The sequence below is a fragment of the Emericellopsis atlantica genome (genome assembly GCF_019669845.1).
Source record: "Emericellopsis atlantica unplaced genomic scaffold F5Z01scaffold_24, whole genome shotgun sequence".
Lineage (NCBI taxonomy): Eukaryota > Fungi > Ascomycota > Sordariomycetes > Hypocreales > Bionectriaceae > Emericellopsis > Emericellopsis atlantica.
The window spans coordinates 16,391-36,030 of NW_025764726.1; the positions used below are offsets into that span (position 1 = coordinate 16,391).

At 53.0% G+C, this 19,640-nt stretch overlaps 9 protein-coding genes across 9 annotated transcripts; 4 read left to right on the plus strand and 5 right to left on the minus strand.

The window, feature by feature from the left end:
- Nucleotides 1-152: 152 nt before the first annotated feature.
- F5Z01DRAFT_662148 (Anp1-domain-containing protein) lies at nt 153-2,268 on the minus strand. The gene is made up of 5 exons (XM_046263924.1): nt 1,872-2,268; nt 1,120-1,799; nt 747-1,066; nt 597-692; nt 153-538 (listed from the first exon to the last, which is right to left on the minus strand). Exons 1-5 carry the CDS (start codon nt 1,946-1,948, stop codon nt 272-274), a joined length of 1,440 nt encoding a protein of 479 aa, XP_046115736.1. The 5' UTR covers nt 1,949-2,268; the 3' UTR covers nt 153-271.
- Nucleotides 2,269-4,092: 1,824 nt separating this feature from the next.
- Nucleotides 4,093-5,183, plus strand: F5Z01DRAFT_638798 (3' exoribonuclease family, domain 1-domain-containing protein; the record flags this gene model as incomplete). The annotated part of the gene is made up of 4 exons (XM_046262403.1): nt 4,093-4,100; nt 4,125-4,129; nt 4,187-4,370; nt 4,445-5,183. The coding sequence occupies 4 exons, from the start codon at nt 4,093-4,095 to the stop codon at nt 5,181-5,183; spliced, it is 936 nt and encodes a 311-aa protein (XP_046115737.1).
- A 1,024-nt stretch (nt 5,184-6,207) lies between these two features.
- F5Z01DRAFT_252080 (uncharacterized protein) lies at nt 6,208-9,264 on the plus strand. Its single transcript, XM_046258508.1, has one exon. It carries the CDS (start codon nt 6,315-6,317, stop codon nt 9,159-9,161), a length of 2,847 nt encoding a protein of 948 aa, XP_046115738.1. The 5' UTR covers nt 6,208-6,314; the 3' UTR covers nt 9,162-9,264.
- F5Z01DRAFT_252109 (uncharacterized protein) lies at nt 8,995-10,546 on the minus strand. The gene is made up of 2 exons (XM_046258510.1): nt 10,415-10,546; nt 8,995-10,228 (listed from the first exon to the last, which is right to left on the minus strand). Exon 2 carries the CDS (start codon nt 10,220-10,222, stop codon nt 9,368-9,370), a length of 855 nt encoding a protein of 284 aa, XP_046115739.1. The 5' UTR covers nt 10,223-10,228; nt 10,415-10,546; the 3' UTR covers nt 8,995-9,367.
- On the minus strand, nt 10,547-12,027 carry F5Z01DRAFT_252108 (Elongator complex protein 4). The gene is made up of 2 exons (XM_046258509.1): nt 11,439-12,027; nt 10,547-11,382 (listed from the first exon to the last, which is right to left on the minus strand). The coding sequence occupies exons 1-2, from the start codon at nt 11,896-11,898 to the stop codon at nt 10,685-10,687; spliced, it is 1,158 nt and encodes a 385-aa protein (XP_046115740.1). The 5' UTR covers nt 11,899-12,027; the 3' UTR covers nt 10,547-10,684.
- A 195-nt stretch (nt 12,028-12,222) lies between these two features.
- On the plus strand, nt 12,223-12,724 carry F5Z01DRAFT_626534 (uncharacterized protein; the record flags this gene model as incomplete). Its single annotated transcript, XM_046261485.1, has 2 exons — nt 12,223-12,569; nt 12,619-12,724. The coding sequence occupies 2 exons, from the start codon at nt 12,223-12,225 to the stop codon at nt 12,722-12,724; spliced, it is 453 nt and encodes a 150-aa protein (XP_046115741.1).
- F5Z01DRAFT_252066 (NUDIX hydrolase domain-like protein) lies at nt 12,712-14,190 on the minus strand. Its single transcript, XM_046258507.1, has 2 exons — nt 13,857-14,190; nt 12,712-13,805 (listed from the first exon to the last, which is right to left on the minus strand). The coding sequence occupies exons 1-2, from the start codon at nt 13,892-13,894 to the stop codon at nt 12,845-12,847; spliced, it is 999 nt and encodes a 332-aa protein (XP_046115742.1). The 5' UTR covers nt 13,895-14,190; the 3' UTR covers nt 12,712-12,844.
- Nucleotides 14,191-14,486: 296 nt separating this feature from the next.
- Nucleotides 14,487-15,062, plus strand: F5Z01DRAFT_638804 (uncharacterized protein; the record flags this gene model as incomplete). The annotated part of the gene is made up of 1 exon (XM_046262404.1): nt 14,487-15,062. One exon carries the CDS (start codon nt 14,487-14,489, stop codon nt 15,060-15,062), a length of 576 nt encoding a protein of 191 aa, XP_046115743.1.
- Nucleotides 15,063-15,095: 33 nt separating this feature from the next.
- F5Z01DRAFT_662168 (nucleoside phosphatase family-domain-containing protein) lies at nt 15,096-18,249 on the minus strand. The gene is made up of 2 exons (XM_046263925.1): nt 17,534-18,249; nt 15,096-17,464 (listed from the first exon to the last, which is right to left on the minus strand). The coding sequence occupies exons 1-2, from the start codon at nt 18,063-18,065 to the stop codon at nt 15,405-15,407; spliced, it is 2,592 nt and encodes an 863-aa protein (XP_046115744.1). The 5' UTR covers nt 18,066-18,249; the 3' UTR covers nt 15,096-15,404.
- Nucleotides 18,250-19,640: the final 1,391 nt, after the last annotated feature.

Below are 19,640 nucleotides of genomic sequence, written 5' to 3' on the forward strand. Positions count from 1 at the left end.
TGGTCGTACCTGTAGGCTCAGGGATGTCGACTGGACCCAGCGGGACTGGACCTCCCCGGGCCCGTCCTAAGCATATTGATTACGGGGTACGTAGCTCCGTGGACCGTACGGAAGGCTCGCTCACGTTTGACCAATTTCACGACATGGCTGCCTTCACGCAAATTCGCCCATTATATTTCAACGCTTATAAATTAGAAAGCTGATGTCTTATCCCCAAGGAGCGAACGTTAGCAAATCTGATACATGTCATGAAGTACAGCAGAAGATATCTTTAAGCTGCCACCTTGGCAGCTCCTGGGTCAGCAGCTTGTGCAGCAGCGGCCTTCGCTGCCCCTTTATTTCCCTGGGCGACACCTTCTGCTTCTGCAGCTTTGACGGGTTTGACTCCATCCTTGGCTTGAAGTTTTGAGTCTTGCATGGCTTGCTTATCCTTCTGCCATTGCGTATCAGCGTCGCCAAATTCTTCCTTGATCTTCGCTGCTTTCTTCTTTTTCTCCTCCTCTTCTTTCTCTCGGGCGAGACGTTCCTGTTCCATTTCCTGGTGAACAACTTAGTACCAATCGATATAGCAAAAACAATGACCAATGAAAACATACCTCCATGTGCCGTATATCGTCTACACTCGGTTCATACAAATGCCAAATTGTATAATGGGGCAATCCGACAACAGAATAGTGCATGCGCCGAGCCATCTGTTCATCATGTCAGCTAACCAGCAGCAAAAAATATAGCTCATTGGGAGATACCTTTCCGAATCCTTCGGTTTCAGCATGCTTCTGGAAGCTGAAAGCCGGGAAATGCACGCCGCTCCGAAAGACCTTGGCCCGCGCCAAGATGCTCACACCACCAACGCCATCAATTTCCATTTCCAGGTCCGGATCCCCGTAGGGGTCCCTTAGATACGCCAGGTGAGGCCTCCAGGTGGCATACTCGGCGTAGCCCTCCACAATGACGGCATCCTCATCCAGAGTATCGGCCAGAGCGAGAGCAGTTTCCGACTCCTGCCACGAGTTCAGATCGTACGGTTGCTCGCCCCCGAGCCATTCAGGCAGTGGGCGCCAAACATCTCCAATACATTAGTACTTCCTCTATGCTGGGAGTCGCCGAGTCTGAACTCACTGGGAACGATCACATCTTTGTTGTGACGCATAAGATCCTCAAGAATCGTGAAGGGCGCTGTCTCCACATCAACATCTCTCCAATACACCCAAGAATGGTATGGCCTCAGTGCTGCGCTCAACAGCCAGTTCCGGGCCTGTGCCATCAGTTTGCGGCGAGTCGCCTGTGCTGCGAAGCCGTGGCGACTCTCCACATCCTGGTTCACCTGCTGTCCAAAGTCTTTCTCAATGATAGAGATTTCGCCATACGGCTGTTTGGGATCCGCATCCGCTTGCAACTCCTCGAGACTTGAAGACAGTACCTCGAGGGTCTGATCTTTCGAATCAGAAACCAGGAAAGCCAAATCGATCAAATGGTGAGGGTAGGTGAAGTTGCGCAAGTGAGAGAAAAACATCCCCAGGTGGGCCTCGGCATCTCGCAGAGGCACACAGAGAAGTATGCGTTCCTCGCGTTCCCAACCTCTCGCAGTCCCTTGCACATTTGTGAGATCATAATACCGCACGGTCTCCAGCTCAAGATCAGTGCCAGACGCCAACAGACCGAAGGAAACTAGTGATGCGACAGAACTTGATGGCCATAGCCAGATGGTAACCAGCACGACAACAAAGAGAACCGCACCAATGCGAGCCACGAGCTTTTTACGATGTCGGTTGTTGTTTGCGGAAGCGCGTGGCTGTAATCTAGGTTCAGGGCATTAGTCGCGAGCGCCTGGATTGGGGAGTCGAGCGCTCCCTAGTGTATCACATTCGTACCGATGGGGCGAGAAGTCGAAGGTCTTCTCTCGCGTGTGCCCATTGGCGAAGCCGCTCGAATGGTGCCGGGGAATCATGTCGAGTCGTTATCGTAACGTTTTCGTGTTGGTTTGGCCAGATGGCAAGCCCCTTGGATGGGTACGCCAGCTGGCGCCTTCTCCGACTTGCGCAGCGTCGGTTGCGCGAACGTGGAAAGGCACGCGACAATCGAACAAGAAAACTCGACGTTCGACTATCTCAGGATGCTGCAAGGTGTTATCACCGAATGATGTGGTGCAACCGTTGACATTGAGAAGAAGGGTGACAATGATTATTAGTTCCAGGGTCGCCGAATGATGTGGATCCTGGCAGCCCAAGGTAACTTGCCGTCTTGCGTACCTACCTTAAATCGCGAGACGCGGCGATGGCGCAGTTGATTGGCCAATCGCCTGCACCAAACGCCCAACCACCGGAATGGCAAACGATATTCAACATTGAAATCAGCATGAATTCCAAATGCGTGTAATGAAAACTTCTCGATAGCTAATACATATCATTACCTCACTAATCGGCCCCAATTGTCGCCCTTAGAGAAGCTCCTTCATCGCAGTGGCAGTTGACTCGTCAAAGAGCAGGACACACAATACATAACAATGTTGTAAACTGTGACTTCGCTGGCTAGGATTCAAGTTGGGGATCCGGTCAATGTTCTGGATGTCTCATTAATTGCTAACTGTATGCGCTGATCCGATAACTAGGACCTGAGTTGCTCGTCATTGTTCGTACAAGCTGTGATTACTTGGCAATATGTTCACGAGTAGGAGACGATATTACGAGGCCCAATGCCATGTCTACTGCAAGGATGGGGCAAAGCTGGGCAGGGTTTGGTGGATTTGTCCATGGTTACTACACTTGTAGTTCCAAGAACCTGGTTTGTCGTTGCGGCCAGGGAAACAGCGGCCACTATCGGAGGTCAGCAAAGCGATCTTGGTGTGGCAAGCACGCCGAGCCTATCTGAAGGCTGAATCATACAGGTCCTGACGTGACTATTAGCAAAGCTCGCGGAAGTTCCGTCAAAAATATGTGGTCGAGTGAGGAGCTCAGCCAAGCCAGTTTACTCAGTCGTCTCAGCCGGCCTCGCGCCTGACCCAGCCCAAAACGGACCGACCCAGGAGTTCAGCACTGTAGTCGAATTAAACTAATAAAAGCAACTTTACAACCCATCATCGCAAACATGATCTGCTAAGGTGTGAAAGAACGACATGGCCGGTACGGTAGTTGAATGGATAAACTTGTTTCATCATCGGTGTTGTGTTTTTGGGGGTTCAAGCAACTCGACATACCGTATGGAAGATGTCGACGTACGTGAGCTCTACGATGCGCACACTCGAATGTTTTGCGTCCTAATGTCCATGTTAGCGGATGAATCACCCAGAGCTCGGCATGGTAACAGTTGTGATAGGTCGATCAATCAGAGATCTTGGTATGGTAAATTTGGGAGTCGTCACAGAAACTCAGTAGCAGAACTGGAAAAAGATTTTTCATCATCGACAGATAATGATGGTGGAAGGTTGAGAAAGAAATTTGCTTACCAAAGACGAATGTAGACCATTGGTGATCTACCAGGGCATCGTGCACTTTTGCAGGTCCGACTTGTGATATCCGTTAGCCAAAGGTCTGCAGTGCCAATCAATGTAGACAGCGTTGAGGATAAAAATCAGATGGTAGTGCATGTTGTTCGGATTGCTCAGGTTGTCGCAGGAACAGTGGTGTAAATTCATCAGAGAGTCGGCAGGGCTGCTGCTTGGTAAACAGTGAAAACTTACCTTAATAGAACAAGGAGTGACTGCTGGCCGACTCATGGCGCTGTGACTAGTTTTGTTGTCATGGCGCCTCGAGGGCGTTGTGTCTCGAGGGCTTTGGGCCTTGACTTGCGAAGCCAGCCAATTTTAATGGCTTGCGAGAAAGAAAATGCAAACGCGAGAATTTAAGGTCGCTGGCAAGTGTGGATATTATGTGGGACGGTAGTATATGCAACTAGTAAGGTACCTGAAACTTATGCAATTAGAGAGAAGTATCACAGCATATTGTGTCAGAGCGAAAAAGTGCCTATTAGAAGGATTACGTTGAGTGTTGGAAAAATATGCCTAATCTCCACGAGTGGCTGCTGGTAGCCCAATGGCGTCTTCACAACTACTTTATAACCGACACGAGTGTATTTCACATCAATGGTGAGATAAGCATGGGCCCGTGAGTCTGAAGATATGCTTGTAGACGTTGTAAGTACGTAAGAGAGTCGCAAAAAAATGGTGAACAAATCACCTGCCTGTTCTCAGTGAAGGATAGAGATGGAGAACCGTCATTCACCAGTGTTGAAAGCTTCCTGCCCACAAGTCCGATTTCTCAGAAAAGATCCGTCGACATAGTTATGGCTGATCGCCGACGTATCAACGGGCCAAGTGCTCCGACTCTGCCACCTCGGTTCCATGAAGACTCCAGTGTCACCTCCAAGCGGACAAGGTTAGCAAACGGCATTCGAGGAACATGTAGGGCATGATGTATACTCCCTCAGTTTGACTCTTTCACTAAGTCAGCGCAGATTTGCAGACCGGCGTGACTCCATCCGCTTCAGGGTCAGCCTACCTCGAATGCGAAGCACGCGATCCATCTCTGGGAAGCGGCATGAAGATAACATGTACGGTTCATGGACCACGCTCATTACCTCGCTCTGCACCGTTCTCACCCCATATGGTACTCTCAACACACGTTAAGTATGCTCCATTTGCCACTAAGCATCGCCGCGGATATTTGAGAGACTCTAGCGAGCGGGATCTCAGTACACACCTAGAGACTGCGCTTCGGGGAGCTTTAATCGCAGATCGGTGGCCGAAGAGTGGCGTAGACGTCATTGTAACAATCATCGAAGGCGAGGAAGCCAGACAGACTGCACTTGACAGCGGGAGTGAGGAATGGGATGCAATGAATGTGTTTAGCGCATGTGTCACCGTGGCAGCAGCGGCACTTGCTGACGCCGGCATCGATTGCGTGGACACTGTAGCTGGAGGAGTGGCTGCTCTAATCCCTGGAGCGCAAAAAGGTCAACACGAGATTGTGCTGGATCCCTCGCCGCTCGAGCACGACGAAATCCTTGCAGCCTGCTGTGTGGCATACTTGCCAGCCCGAGATGAGATCACGAATTTATGGCTCAAGGGCGACGTACCGTCGTTGGACCCCGATCTATACCGAGATCTGGTTGCGCGAGCCGTTCACGCGAGCAAAGGCAACAGCCGGGCAATCTCTAGCACTCTCACCAGAGCCATCGCGAGCAATTGAGCCATTGTCAACCCGAGAGAATCATAGAGGCCCTTGGCGAGGGAGCAGAGAAGCGCATGTGGCGGCTAGATTTCTTAGGTGTGATGGTGAGATAAAGTCTACCACGAACTTTTTTCGAAACAATGAGCTTTCGTGTGCGATTCCCCTTCACGCCGATGAGAATGGGTTCGGCTCGCTGTATAGGTCCAAGAACCAGGTCGTATCTCAGGGAACAGCCTCTGGACGGGAGCATCCTTGCGTGGGTTGCCTGCAGAGGCGTTCTGCCCTGCGTCGAACATTGAGGTCCCTCTGCAAGGAAAGGCACCAGTGTGTGTACTCTTCACAGGCAACACGGGCTGTGTTCAGGTCACCAATCCTGACGTCTGTCGCTCGGCTGAAAACAAAGAAGAAACCCCCGACGGAAGACATCCCAGCTTTAGCAGTCAGTTAGATTGGGGAAATATATCCTTGAACACGTATACGGTGTACGAGAGAAACGATATAAAATGCTATTTACACTTGCTCGTGTCTTTGCATATCCTTCCACATTTCACTACAACTCCACGATAATGCGACCGATAGAGTACCTATAATGCCTCTGCCGGAATTCAGTGGACGCATGTAGAGGCGAGACTATTAATAAAAGCAGGACAAGGAGCGGCTTCTACAGTATTAAGTTCTTTAACTTCTAATTAAGGCGCAATCCAGCCGTTGGTCCGCGCGCCATGCCACATTTAGTCACGAATCCCCAGCGGCGGCGGCGTCGGGTTAGTGGGCCGAGGCTGGGCCCTTCATCCATCTGGCGTAGACCCATGCATCACGCACGTCGTTGTCTTACAACGGCGAGCTTGCCTCACGTTTAAGTTACACAGCCTGTTTTGCCCCATCAAGCGAAGCCGGGCTTTCCCACGCGATACTCTTCTCCGCCGCACACCCATCCCTTGCTGCCCAAGGGATACCAACGGCAATCTTTGTCTCAATAGCGACAAAACGATGCGCGCCCCCCAACAGTACCAGCGACGTTGAGCATCGGGGCAGTCTTACGTGTCTGACCGGACATCACTATCGTCGACAACGCGATCCAAGCCCGGCTTTGCACGACAGCCACGTGGGTGCGCAGGCAGCGACGAAGTTGTACACAAAGAGATCGACATGACCGATTCCACGAGCCACCCGATCCACGCTGCTCCCGACATTCGCGATGCTACAAATACCTGGTCCAACCTGACATCATGGGCCGTCAACGCTACCATGCGATTGACACCATCGTATCAAGACGTTCTTCTGGCTGGTCCCCGCATGCTCAGAAAAATCGGTTCTTTCGTGACCACTGCTGGAGGCCCTGAGAGCAGCATCGGCGAATTGCCATTAGACCCTGCTCATGAAGTGCACCTCGATACGCTGCGACGGCTGGTAGGCGATCCACCGCTGTACGAAAGGCTTGATCGGCAAATCCAAGCTACGAGAGACTGGGAGGCCGCAGATATGGCACAACACACGGCGGTCAGGTCTTCGGGCTTTTCTGTTGATGGCGTCCGCGGCTTCGGCAGTGTCTTCAGCTACGCAACCAGTCGCTGGGCCATAGCTTGCACCGCCATGGCCATCATCCTTAACAGAACACACATCTATGCTGCCACCAGGAGAAGACTCCGTTTGCGCTGGACGGCTAGACTTCTGATCCGCATAACTCCCATCATTCTGATTTCCCTCCAGGCTATGAGCATCCTCCAATCTCTACAGTGCCAGACCTCGCCAGACTTCGCGCATCTTCGGTGGAATACGGGGGCAAAGAGCTCAGAGTTGATGTTTGCGCATCCCAACAGGTTTTTCAACGGGCTTGCATCAAACATCCTTTTCGCGAGCGACGAGCAGTCATGTCGCGCAGTGCAGATGATCCCGGCCGACGATCCGGCATCTTCTTATGACTTACGGGGCTCACTTTCGCGCCTATGGCCCCTCTTTGGCTCCTTCTGTATGAGCCACTTCTTGGAGACCTTGTCGTGCGCTGTGCAAGGCCGTCGGCATGCGTACGAGACTGCCATGACCTTATTCGAGCAGTCTTTGGCATTTGCCGAGGCAGACGCAGCCGTGAGCAACCAACTCCCGTGGACGAAGATGGCTAAGCTTGCGCCTCGCGCTTCACAAGCCACTGCTGGAACGACCATCGCGCTGACGAGATCAATGATCATGCGCAGGGTCAACACGCCACCGGAAGTTCTCTTTGTTGCATTTCTCTCCGCTTTGACACACATCAGCAGTCATGTCCTCGGTATTTTCGATCTTCAAGCCAAGTGGCGTCTCATTCATACCGGCTTTTGGGCATTTTGTTTCATGTCAACAATTATGACTAGCGTCCTAGCGTTCGATCTCGACGATCCAAACTCGCAGGGTCTGCTACGTTATCCCACAGTCTGCATCATTGGTCTGATACCGCATATGCTCGTCCTGCTTGGCATTATTCTGTGCCTGTTTATTTACGGGCTTGGTGTCGTATTATCTGCGCTTTCACCGCCTCCTGAGGAGGGTCACATTCCCCTAACCCTCAGCCAACGCATTGCTCGGGCACATCAGAACATGCAGGCCGTGTCCTTCTCCGATATCAGAATCACACGTGAGATGGACATTTACACCGCTTTGCTACGGACCGGATTTGCAGCGGTCACGATGGCTAGCGAGGCTGTGTATCTTAACGAGGATCGAGGTGTCGGCCTACAGCGCCATACGTGGCTGGAAGAAGCTCGCCTCAAAGAAGCCGAAGATCTGCAACGAGCCTGGGTCGGGTCTGGCCTAGGTCATGACCGGTATGACCAGATTGGCGCGATTGGCCTCGTCCCGGTGAAAGAAGGTGGTGCTGTGACCGCCAACGGGTTTTCAAGGGAACGTGCGGCCCAGAAAGTCCCAGCTGCTCAAGGAGAAAGGGTTCTTCGTGTCGGTGGCGTGGGAGCCGGCGAAAGGAGTGCCAGATGGACAATGGCCCTTGGTCTCTTCCTCAACATCTGCAAACTTTTCTTGCGCATTGGCGCAATAACGCTCCTTTGGATTCTATCGGTTGCACGAATACGTGCGCAGCCAACAGCTTTGCTTAGGCTGGCGCGCAGGCAGGCCTCGAAGGATGGGGAGAAGTATGGCGACCTCCGGTCAGGAGCTCGTGCTGCTTCAGTGCGAGACGGCGCTGCGGCCACCATGAACGCACAAGATATTGAGTCTGAAATCACTCGACAGAGCGAAGACCAAAGTTCCGAGGCAATTGACAAGAGTCTATACGAGTACTTTCTGAAAGGTGGATGGTGGGGGACTCAGGACGAGAGTGGGGATTACCGACCTGATCAGGTCTACGAAGACTGGGACACAACAAGCGTCATTTCGGCATCGACGACAAGCGAGCACAGTGATGACGAGACAGGCTGGGAATCTGACATCGACGACGGACAACGGACCCCAACTCAGCGTTCTTTCCATGGGAATCAAGCTCAGCCTTCGCTGGTTGACACACCATTCTCAATGACAGACCTTGCCCGCTTGCTTCAGCCCCAAAGTCCGGAAGAAAGAAGTCATGCACAAGCCCTGGTAGCTCACTTTCAGAGTGACCGGATCGTCACAAGATCGCAGTTCCGGCGCCTCGAGCAGCTGCAACGCACTCGCATCCTAACAAATCCCGGCAGTGGTATGGACCATCTAGGGGGGAGCGCGAGAAGTGTCACTTCATCCACGCGCGCCAGGCTTACCCCTGAGGAGGAAGAACACCTTCTCGAGCAGCTACTGCTCAGCCGCCGAAATGGACCGACGGCAACCCGAGATTCCTCCAACGCGGGCCTACTTGGCGAGAACGGACCTCAATGTGTTGTGTGCCAGTGCTCTCCTCGATCTGTCATTGTCTGGCCTTGTCGGTGCCTCAGCTTATGTGACGAGTGCCGCATCGCGCTTGCGATGAATAACTTCGACAAGTGTGTTTGCTGCAGGCGGGAGGTGATGAGCTTTAGCAGAATATTCGTACCTTGAGATGGCTTTGGGCACGGCAAGCCCCTGCCCTTTGCTTGTTCAACTTTGGGAGATGCCTTCGCGTGTGTAAATCGTGTAGCATCAGCTTCAGGAGTCACGGCGTACATTACATGTTTAGGTCAAGTTACTATCGTATTTCTGACAATTGAGTGTGCAATCATTTGATTGAAGCGCTTCCTTGGTTCATTCCACCAAGCTAGCAGCATTTACATGCCTGCCCATTCTATGCTATATGTTCTAACATTTCCTTCATCGCTTGACGGGCCAGGTTGACAGGCCTCTTCTCCGCCGATGAGGAAGGCCTTCTTGACGGCTGTCGCAAGTCTACCGCCTTCAACCACGTCGAGTATCGGGATCTCTTCTTCCCAAGCATATTGATTGGCCATGTAATGGGCATGGAAGCGCAACGGATCTCCAGGGTAGACGCTATATCTCGCACCGAAGCGCAACCCCGGTGTCATATAGTATCCGTTGTATTGCAAATGCCGGGCCAGAGGAGCCTCAGGCACGTTCGGGCTGCCGCAGACGACATCCGTTTTGGCGTTCAGAAGCTCCTTCGTCGTGGTTGGTGTCACAGCGAACAGCTGAGCATCGGAGGGCGTCTTTGGGGAGGCTCCATCCAGGGAAACATTGTCCAATGGCACAGACTCGACATTCTTGGCCTTCCTTTGACCTTGGGCGATCTTATCGGCATGTTCAGCGCTTCGTTGGGCGTTTCTTTCAGTCACAACCTTATGTGCCGTCTGCTTTGTTTTCCTCAGCGTTTCAATGTAGGCTTTCCTCGAATGGTTATGCATTGCAACTTGATGTGCTGCCGCATCGTCTACGACATGCGCTCGTCCCCGTTGCACGAGTGCCTGCGCCTCTTCCGGACGAAGTTCAATGGGAAGGCCAAGAAATATATTTTGTGTTGGCTGCTGGGGCATTGTGCCTACAAGGGTACCGCATGTATTACTATCTCGCCTCAGAGCTGCCACCCCTTCAGGGTCGAAGACGAGGTAGCGACCGGCGATGAGCGATATGCGCACCGCGGGCGCTGGAAGCGAAGAAGAAGACGACATTATCTACTAGAGATGGGGTTAGCCAATGCAAATATTTGTGTGCGGGCACGCAAAATGTTGTTTGAAAGACAGGATCATAAGTCGTCTTCGTAATAATGAGTTGTGTCATCACGGAAAATCAGGGGATTGACAGATTCAAAGGAATAATCATGCTGTCGGGGAAACTTTGTGAGAAAGAAAATAATGGCTTACCTGTTCAACAACTTCACGGCGCGTGAGGTTTTGGATGACCAAAACGCAGAATGGTGAGTGAAGGAGAGAAAGGTGGAAGGGGAAAAAATCTTTGGCCAAGCTGAGAGCAAGAGGTGGTTTGACCGCGCTGGGCCCCGTGATTCGTCAGATGTTTGGCGGAGCCGGCGGCGGACAAATCGTTTCGGTCAAGGCTCCGGTGCTGACGGATGTGGTCAACTTGCCTACCCTGTAAATTTCAACGTGCAGCGGTTGCCAGTCTTTCGACAGTCTTCAAAATTCAAGCTTTTCTTTCTTGTCGTCCGGAGTGTTCGCAGCACCCGAGGCTTCATCTTCCTCACCCACAGGAGGAAGACTGTATGGTGTAATCACCAGTCCACTCGATGCGCTGAGCTTGAAGGATAGGTCCTCCCTGACCCAAGAGCCCTCGAGCCCTCCACCTTTCTCATGAAAGATTGGCAAGCTATGCACACGCAAGAGGCCCTGTGACTTGTCCTCTTTCCCAGGCTCTAGAGCCATCTGACTTTGGTGCTGAAGAGGGACCAGTTCGAATACGCCATCGAAGAGTACTTCTAACCATCGCGTGAGGCCCGCGGAGCGTGCGAACAGCGTGATAGGCATTGTCACGATTGCCGTGAGCTGGGTCGGGTATCTGCGTAGGAGAGCCCGTAGACCATGAATGAACTGCAAGACCTCCCGTGGTCGACGAGCCGACGGTGTGTAAAGTGTCGGTGACAAGAGGCCAGGGCACACGACACGATGAACCGTGTTTGGCCCCATCGACTGGACCTTGGAGGAGAGCTCGGCGAGGAACTTTCGCAACGGGGAGGCTGTTGCCTTGCCGAAGGAGTCATTTACCAAAGTAGTATGTACCTGCCCTTTGATTTCTGTACTTTCGAGACGTCTTGTGAGGTCGAAGGAATGACAGAAGGGGTGCTCCCCAAGATTTGGCAGTGATGATGGCGATGACTCTGAAGTTGCAAATTAGTTTGGTCAAAGGCCGGAAGCTCTGGGGAAACTGTCTTACCCTTCGCTGGGCCGGGTCTCTTACTCGAGTTCCCCAAGGTCTCATATCTCCAAGCGATTTTCATCTTATCATCCGTCGCTGTCGAACCCTTCTGGACGGACGACTTCGACTTCCCCTTTCCGGTTTCAAGTCCGGGTAACTCTTTTCTCCAAGTGTCTCCATAGCCGAGAACATGGACCTGGTGTCCTTGCACTAGACCCTCTGCTGCGTAATATCGGAGCAAAGTGCCACCAAAATCCGTCGTGCCAGCCTCTTGAACTAGGAGTGAGGTACCCAGAGGCAAGCCGCCATGACCGGCAAGGAGCTGATCGAGGGAGGAGGTTCCGGTCGATGTAGTGAGCCTCCCATCAAGAGGAGATGGTCTTACACCGACTGCCAACGATTTCCCTTCGCGGGCTGCTGGCAAGGCACTGGTGTTGTTCGCGGTTCCAATTACGACGTTGCGCTTTCGAAAGGACATTGTTGCACCTGCTTATGGGAAAAGGAAAAGTATTCCGATCTGGCGTCCAATGACTTATTTGAGCTCACAAAAATAACTGTTCATCGTAGAGCTCTGCGACATCAATCGTTGAGTCGTAAAAATCGATGTGAGATATGACGGAGTACCTATAGTGTGGTGGGGTCCAAGAACGTGCAAACATTTTGCCTATTGCGGAGGTGACCTCAGTTCTCGGCGTCAGGGACCTTTTTTTTTTCTGGTTCAATTCAAACACGAAATCAATCCACCACTCTCCCATCACTCAAGGCGTGCGCTCAAGTCGAATGTCACAGCAATCCGCCCGCGATGTCCGGTTCAAGCAGCGATGCAACCCTCTTTGAGGAGGCCTTTGTGGTCAACGACTACGACCAGTCGAAGTACGATCGTGTCGCGCGCATCCAGGCTCGGTCGACCGACGAGCAAACTGCCATGACGCTCGACATCAATATTGAACTCTTCCCATGCGCTGTGGGAGAGTCTCTACACCTCATGCTTGCGACCACGCTCGCTCTGGATGGGAGCCAGGACGACGACAAGGGCTGGCGCGACGTGGGTAAGGCAGGAGATGCGCCCAACACCCTAGCTGACCTATACGATTATGTATGCTATGGCAAGATCTACAAGTTCGAGGAGACTTTCGACGGGCGAAATATGTACGTTTGAGCGGCGAAACTCAGGACATGCTGCTAACAAACACTGCAGCAATGCCTACATCTCTTTCGGAGGCCTACTTATGTCCCTCGAGGGACCTATCAAGAAGCTCACACCTTTGCGTGTTGACAATGTCTATTTGCTCATCAAGAAATAACGAATTGATCATGAAGGAATGAAGACATCCAGAATCTGCAACGAAGATCGACCTTGTCACCCAACATGCTCTCGTACACAGCGTCAAGACACACATTGCTCGTTGCTGTCTCACCCCGCCTTACCATTTGAACGAAGACTCCTTGTGCGGCCCCGGAAATGGCAAATCGCGATGAATCCTTTTCTCAATGCTCACGAGATCAGGCTCGTTCTCTTTCGTCAGGATGCCGTGTCTGATGAAGAAAGCTATCACCACCAGGGCGCAGTTGGGTTTGTACTCTCCTGCTGCCAACTGCGCCTTGACCTCGCTCACATCGCACAAGCGGAACTCCTCGACCTCACCGTCCTTTGGTTGGGGGATGACGTCTGTCGGTAGCTCCAGATCATAAACCCATTGGCATTCTGGGTAAATATAATCAGCCTCGCCCACGCGCTCCTTTTCTGTGATGTACATGTACGTGACAACATCGACGTGCTCTGCGCGCGACCGGACAACGTCCTCGGGGAGATCAGCTTCCTCATCTGCTTCGCGGATCAGGCACTCGAAGGGATCTTCGCCTGTAGCGAGGCCGCCGGCGACAGTGTTGTCGAGCATGCCCGGAAACGTGGATTTGTTTGCCGCTCTCCGAGGAACCCAGAAACGGATGCCGTATGGGGCCGCATCGTCCTTGATATATGCAATCATGTGCACGCCATACCGCATGGCGCCCAAGAGCCCCACGGCTGCCCTTTCCATACTGAAGAGTAATTCGCCTTTGCGCCCGTACACGGGCCAGAGCTCGTTCCGCCAGCCTTTTAGAAGGGGAAAGGTTCCTTTGTGTCGCCAATAGCCCGCGAGCTTGGCAATCTGCTGGGTTCTTGCAACCTCAGATCCTACACCATCCAGCAGCCGAATTGTTCGAGCGCGTTCGTCGCACGTCAGGGAGCCTCTGACGTCCTCGGGAGCCACCTGGAGCTCGGCGACGACACGGTCAAGAACATAGCCGATAGGATAGGAGCCCTCGTCATCACGCCAAATCAAAGTCCACAGCGTCTCCTGCTTCTGCTGGAGCCTCGCAGAAGTCTCATTTGGGTATGCGAACCTGGTGGTGTAAGTGAGAGAACTTGGGCCAAATGACCATCCAAGAGCTTACTTGTCAACCTCACCAATGAGTTCGATATTCGACTTCATCTTTCTGGCTGTGTCCAGAATCGCAATGGACCTGGATGCTTTGGTCTATAATGGAGGTTCATCGTGGAGGGGCTTTGGAGGGGCAGCGGCAACGTGAAATTTGTAAAATACTACAGGTACTTACTACCTGTACCTACTATTACGAGAGATTTGTTGATATTCTGCGGAGCATGCTACCTGATCTTACCTAGACCGTGCTATAAACGAGCTGAGCCTTCGTAAGGAATTACGGCGCTCTGATTCAATTACTCGACCACCGAGCGCTGTATTGACTCGTTGAGGCAGATGGTCGCCCTTTATTTTCGTGCCCCACACCGACGTCAACTCCACAGACTTTCAACCATGACATGGCGATAGCATATCCAGCACTGACAAGAAAACTCAGGCTCCTTCGGATTCTCCCACCCGCAAGTATATTCAGTTTCTGAACGCCAGGAAAACCTCCTTCTCGCATACTCTTTGTGGCCAGGGCTCGGAACCGCTGTTCCACCACCTGTCGGCCGCGAAATCGCACAACTCGCAATCACGCTCCTCCTCACACATCGCCTTCCTTCACTCATATACAAAGTCTACAAGGAGCTCGATCACCACCATGGCAACTCCACTCTTTGGCCTCATCCCGACGGGCCATCCTCTGATCGCCGAGCCTTCGTCGACACCTTCACCAACATCATGCTTATATGCACTCCCCACTACGAAACCATTCACCCACGTTACCATCCTCCTCCTACCAAATGTCACCCTACCCCCTCAGACGGCAGCCGCCATCTACGTGGCTACAGCCTCGACGGTGGCCTCGGGCAACCCTAATTTCAAATTTCTAGGCGGCATCGGCCCCGGCAAAGAGAGCGCCATGTTCAAGGTTGGAGGTGGTGGTGAAGGCGATGGGTTGGTCATCGGCATCGACGTGGAAAGCGAGGATGAAGTCGGGCGGCGATTGCAGGAGCTAGCGGCGAGCAAGCCCAATGCTTCCGGGGGTCAACCGCCTACCGTCGTGCTGGCCCAGCGCATCATTCAGAATGCATTCAACTTTCTCACCAGCTTCAGCGGAACAGCCGGACCGGGTGGCGTCGAAGTCGTTCCTTTGAAAGCGTTCGAGGATTGGTGGAAGAAGTTCGAGTCAAGAGTCAGGGCCGACCCAAGTTTCCTAGAGAAACAGGCCGACTGAGACTGGTTTGTTGGTAAAACGTCGCGCAGAAGATTGCTGCGTTTATTGAAAATATCCCATTACAGACTACCAATGATAGTTCGCCTCGTGTAGTGCCTGTCGGCCACGAATGTACCAATGCCTATGTGATTACTTCCCTAGCAACATGCAGAATGAAACGAAATTCCTGTCCAGAGCCATGTTTATGAGCCTACCGTGACGCCGTGACCAATGATCCCAACGTTGTACTGTGCTGCCATCCCGTCGAACCAACCATGTGAAGCTAGCAGTGCAGCCTATCGAACCCGCGCGGCTGATACATAAGTGAAAAGACATCCTTCAATGTATGTTGTACAAACTGCCTTAGTCTCGACCCATGGGCGCAGCTAAAGGGCTCTTCTGGCGCTGGGGGCTCGCTGCTCTGCTTCGTCGACCAATCGCACCCATGCGCTCTCTGCTCTCGGTCCGAACGGCGAGACCACGACGGTCCAAGGCGTTGGGAGGACGAAGCTCGTTGTTGCCGCTGCTTTCATCTTGCTTTGATGAGGCCAAGGCGGATTTCGGCCCCTTAGACCCCTCGCTGCTGTCGGAGACATCGAATTCGTCCACCTCGGCACCACCTAGCTCCATGTTTGAAGCGGCCTCGCCCTCTTCCATAACTCTCTCGTATTGGTGTTGGCTTCTGCCAAAAATCTTGTTCGCGAGAGTGAGTGCTCGGCCACCACCCGATCCTTTGGGCTTGCGACCTGAAGAGCGACTGCGGCGACGTGCCAGATTCCACAGACGCCTCCTGCGCTCCGGCCGGCGGAGAACGAAGAAAATGATGATGATGAAGAATATGACGCCGAATATGATGGGCGGCAGGTTGACCTTCCTCTTGGGAGTGTGCCTGTGAGATGGGGGCGGTGGCCGGTAGACAGGCTCATCGGTGTTGATGTCTTCATCCTCAATCTCATCGTCCAGCCCGCCTGTGAATGGCATCTGCGGGATAGAGCCAGCGTGCTCAAAATCAGTTGGCGTCCCTGCTGCCACGTTGGTGCCAAAGCCGACGGGTAGAGGTTCTCCTATGCTCGGTACCTGGCCCGCAGCGTAGAGTACAATCTTGCCGAGCGTCCAACTCAACTCAACTCCATCAATAGTGTCAACTGGCTGAAAGGAGCCGTCCATGTCGGTGGCGTTCAAGATTGGCGCCTCCAAGCCGACGCGGGGAATGCCGATGCCATCGTAGAGCATGTTGATGAGCCACGAAGCCTTGAAGCAAGCTTCGCGCGCATCTTCGGCTTTCCTCTCTGCAGACTTTTTGCGCTTCTCTAGGTCATCCTGCTCAATGTCCGACCAGTCGCGGCTGCAATAATCTAGCACGCTGTTTTGGTACGCCTCGAGGTCGTAAGGGGTGTCCTTGCCTCCGAATACGCCGTGGGTTGTATGCCAATATTCGGAAACGCCCACGAAGCGGTTAACTTTGAAGTCAATTGCAGGAACATGCTGGCCGTTGATGAGACAAGGTTCGTCGTTGCACGGGGCGTCCATCTCGAGGAGAGGATACGTAAGACGCAGACACTCGTCGAACTGCCCAATCCCTACCAGAACCCGCTCGCCCTCGGTCGGCTGACCGGTGATCGGATCACCTTGCATGTTGGTGACAAGGCCATGCGGCATACATGGGTCTGGTATCTCGTTCGTCTCTGGGCCGTACTGCTCTTGCAGGTTCTTGACGAAGCGCTCGCGAGCCTGGTTCGCACCAAAGCCGAGCCATGTTGTCGTAAAGACGCGATACTCAGCCGGGCTGCCATCGAGATGTCGCATGCGCACAAGCTTGAGATCCTCTGCGTGCTTTTCCGCCTCTGTTGAGTTCGGGGCGAAGGCGATCTGAGCCGAAGCCCCGCCCATGTCGAGGAAGCCATACGTATGGTGGTGACTCTGGTCGAGGCCGGTCCCCTCCCCTTGTGGGTGATTGAAACCTCCAAGCAGGTAGTTTGCCGCAATCCAACCGTACAAGCCCTCGGTCTCGCCCTTGATGACTTGGACATGTGTACTGCAGTCCGGCAAATCGAAGCGCGTGTTCTTCTGAAGCCATTGGCAAATGTTGCCGAGGAGCGTCCTTTGTTGGAAATCGGGTAGGAGGCGAACGCCGGCCGTCGCGAGGAGGAAAACAGGTGTCTCGGGAATCTTGTCGCCGGGGATCTTATTGTAGGCGACTTCGAGGAGTTCTTTCAGGTGGTCTTTGCCGATGGCACCGGGTCGCTCTGCGAAGGACGAAACGCCAGGGTGAATCTTTTTGCTATCTTTGAGTTTAATCTCGGGCAGACTGCGAAGCTCTTCCTCGGAGGACGCCTTTGCACTCGCTCTGGCTGGATTCTTCCACTTGTACACGTAGATCCGGGTACCGGACGAGCCGGCGTCAAGGATGACGCCGTACTGCGCTATCACAGATGTCAGTCTCTGATGTGCTGGCAGGAGGGACCGAGGCGACAATCAAGGAAGTCACCTACAGTGCTTGCCCATTGTTGCGCGCGCACCGCGAAGGATGGACTGTACTTCGGCGCTTTCGGTAGTAATCGCTTCGCAATCTCGTATCGCAGTTCGACGCCAAGTCGAATGACGGGGATATCGAGTGTTAGTGTAGCCAGAATGGAATTCTTGAGACAGGTAGAAAACTTTATCGAAGGCGACACGGGCTTCAGTCAGCCTTCGGATCCTGAATTTCTCCTGGTACTCAGGACTCAGGAGGCTCGGTTCCTTGCAGGGGATTGGCGGGGAGGCGAATTGTACTAATTTTAGGCGCAGGGTTGATGCAGCGCTCGGAAGGACGAAATGAAGAGCGAAAAGAGAGAGGAGTCGATGTTCAAACAGTACCGGCAAGCATCCCCAGCCAATTGCTTTGGTCAGTACGGATACCGAGTAGCGAAAGAAAATGAGCGTTGCGCGGCGGATTCGGATGGACGAGTTGCGATCTGGAGGCGGGATGATCCTGATTGAGGTATTCGTAGTGTCCTCCCCCAGGCGCTGATAAGGGGGCCCCATCTTGCGCGGCCAGGCCTGGCCTCCAATCGCTTGTTGATCACCATGCACTAACCAAAGTCAAGCTTTGCATGCCTGCAAAGGGTGGGTCGTTTGGTTTCAGCAAGGGAGTATGGCCGAGCAGACCAATGAAAAAACCTGCTTGCCCTCCAGGCCTGCAATTAGAGCCACGGAGCATGTTAGCGGGAGTTAGCACGAGACTGAATGCAGGTCTGCGTCGCGTCAACCAGCGCACGAGTGAGCGGTGGTTTGTTTACGTATGGCAGACAATAATTACAAGTAAACTCCTTTTCAATTCATTCATCATAAAAGGACAGCCAATTGCTCATTTTCCGCCTCGGCGGCCCACACCTTTGCTATCGATGTTGAGCTGCGCACGCTTTTATGAAACGTCAATGTTAACCAATCCACAGACACTCCGTGCCGAGTGGCCTTCAGAGTACACAGATCATCCAGACCTCGCATCACCGGAAGCAAGCTCTGAAGACGGATAGGAGACGGATTTTCCGTTTCAAGACTCCTGTCTGATCGTGGCGGTCATTGCCGGACACCCTCACAGACTGCGGCCCATTCTCCAAGTCGTGCCCAGTCACATGTTGTTCCTTCAAATCGGCCGATGTCGATGATCGTGAGCTCGAGCAAGCGCAATGCAACAGATTTAGCTTATCACCATCCTCAGACAAAAGCTCCCGATCGCGTCGGGTAGTCGATAAAGCTCCGTGTAGTTGCAAAGAGGGATGCGATGACAGTGCTTCTTCTCGTCGGCCAAGCTTCTCCTTGTCGAATGAGTTGGAAGATGAGGCAGGAGGGATGAGGATCCGAGCCTCAGCCAGAAGAGTCTGAACGTTTTGGATCTGCGCTGGCGATGAAGAGGTCGGGATGATCTCGCAAAGACTAGCCCGTCGGCCCGTCGGCGTCGATATAAATACTCGATGTTCTCCGCGAGGGCTAGATATGGTTCGGGATCTTTGGAATATCATTGAGGACCTTCTGGTCGGGTGGCTTGGATGGTTCTAGTTTGTTGATCTCACAACCACGGCACCGATGTCGACGATATGATAAAGTCAGGATAGGACTGACCGCAGTCGACTGATTAGTTTGGACAAAGAATTAAATATGGTTGATGACTGTAGTGGAGGAAATCTGCACCTCGAAACCATGTTCCTTCCGACGCCTTTGTCAATATCATGCGCCAATGTCTTAGTTGGTGAGGGTGCCCAGCAATGCGACAAAGGGGGTCTGTCCCGAATGGACCAACCGAGAATGCCTGTGCATACCAGCGCGCGCCCTTGTGACTCTTGAATAAGATTCCGCTTATCCTATTGGAACTGTTTGAACCCGAAATACCTTAGTAATCCAGGGCAACAGTTGGCACCTGGCAAAAAATTGCCGTCAGCGCCCTCTCATATGGGCATCAAGGCCGGACGTGCTGGCCGGCTGGCTGACTTTGAGACCTGATGTTAGTCCTACGCCAGATAAACCTGTACGGCTATTGCCGAAGTTAGGTATATGGCTATCCGCTGGGCGTCCGCTCAGATCATGGCCATTCGCAGAAGTGCCAGTGTAAATAGGATAGTC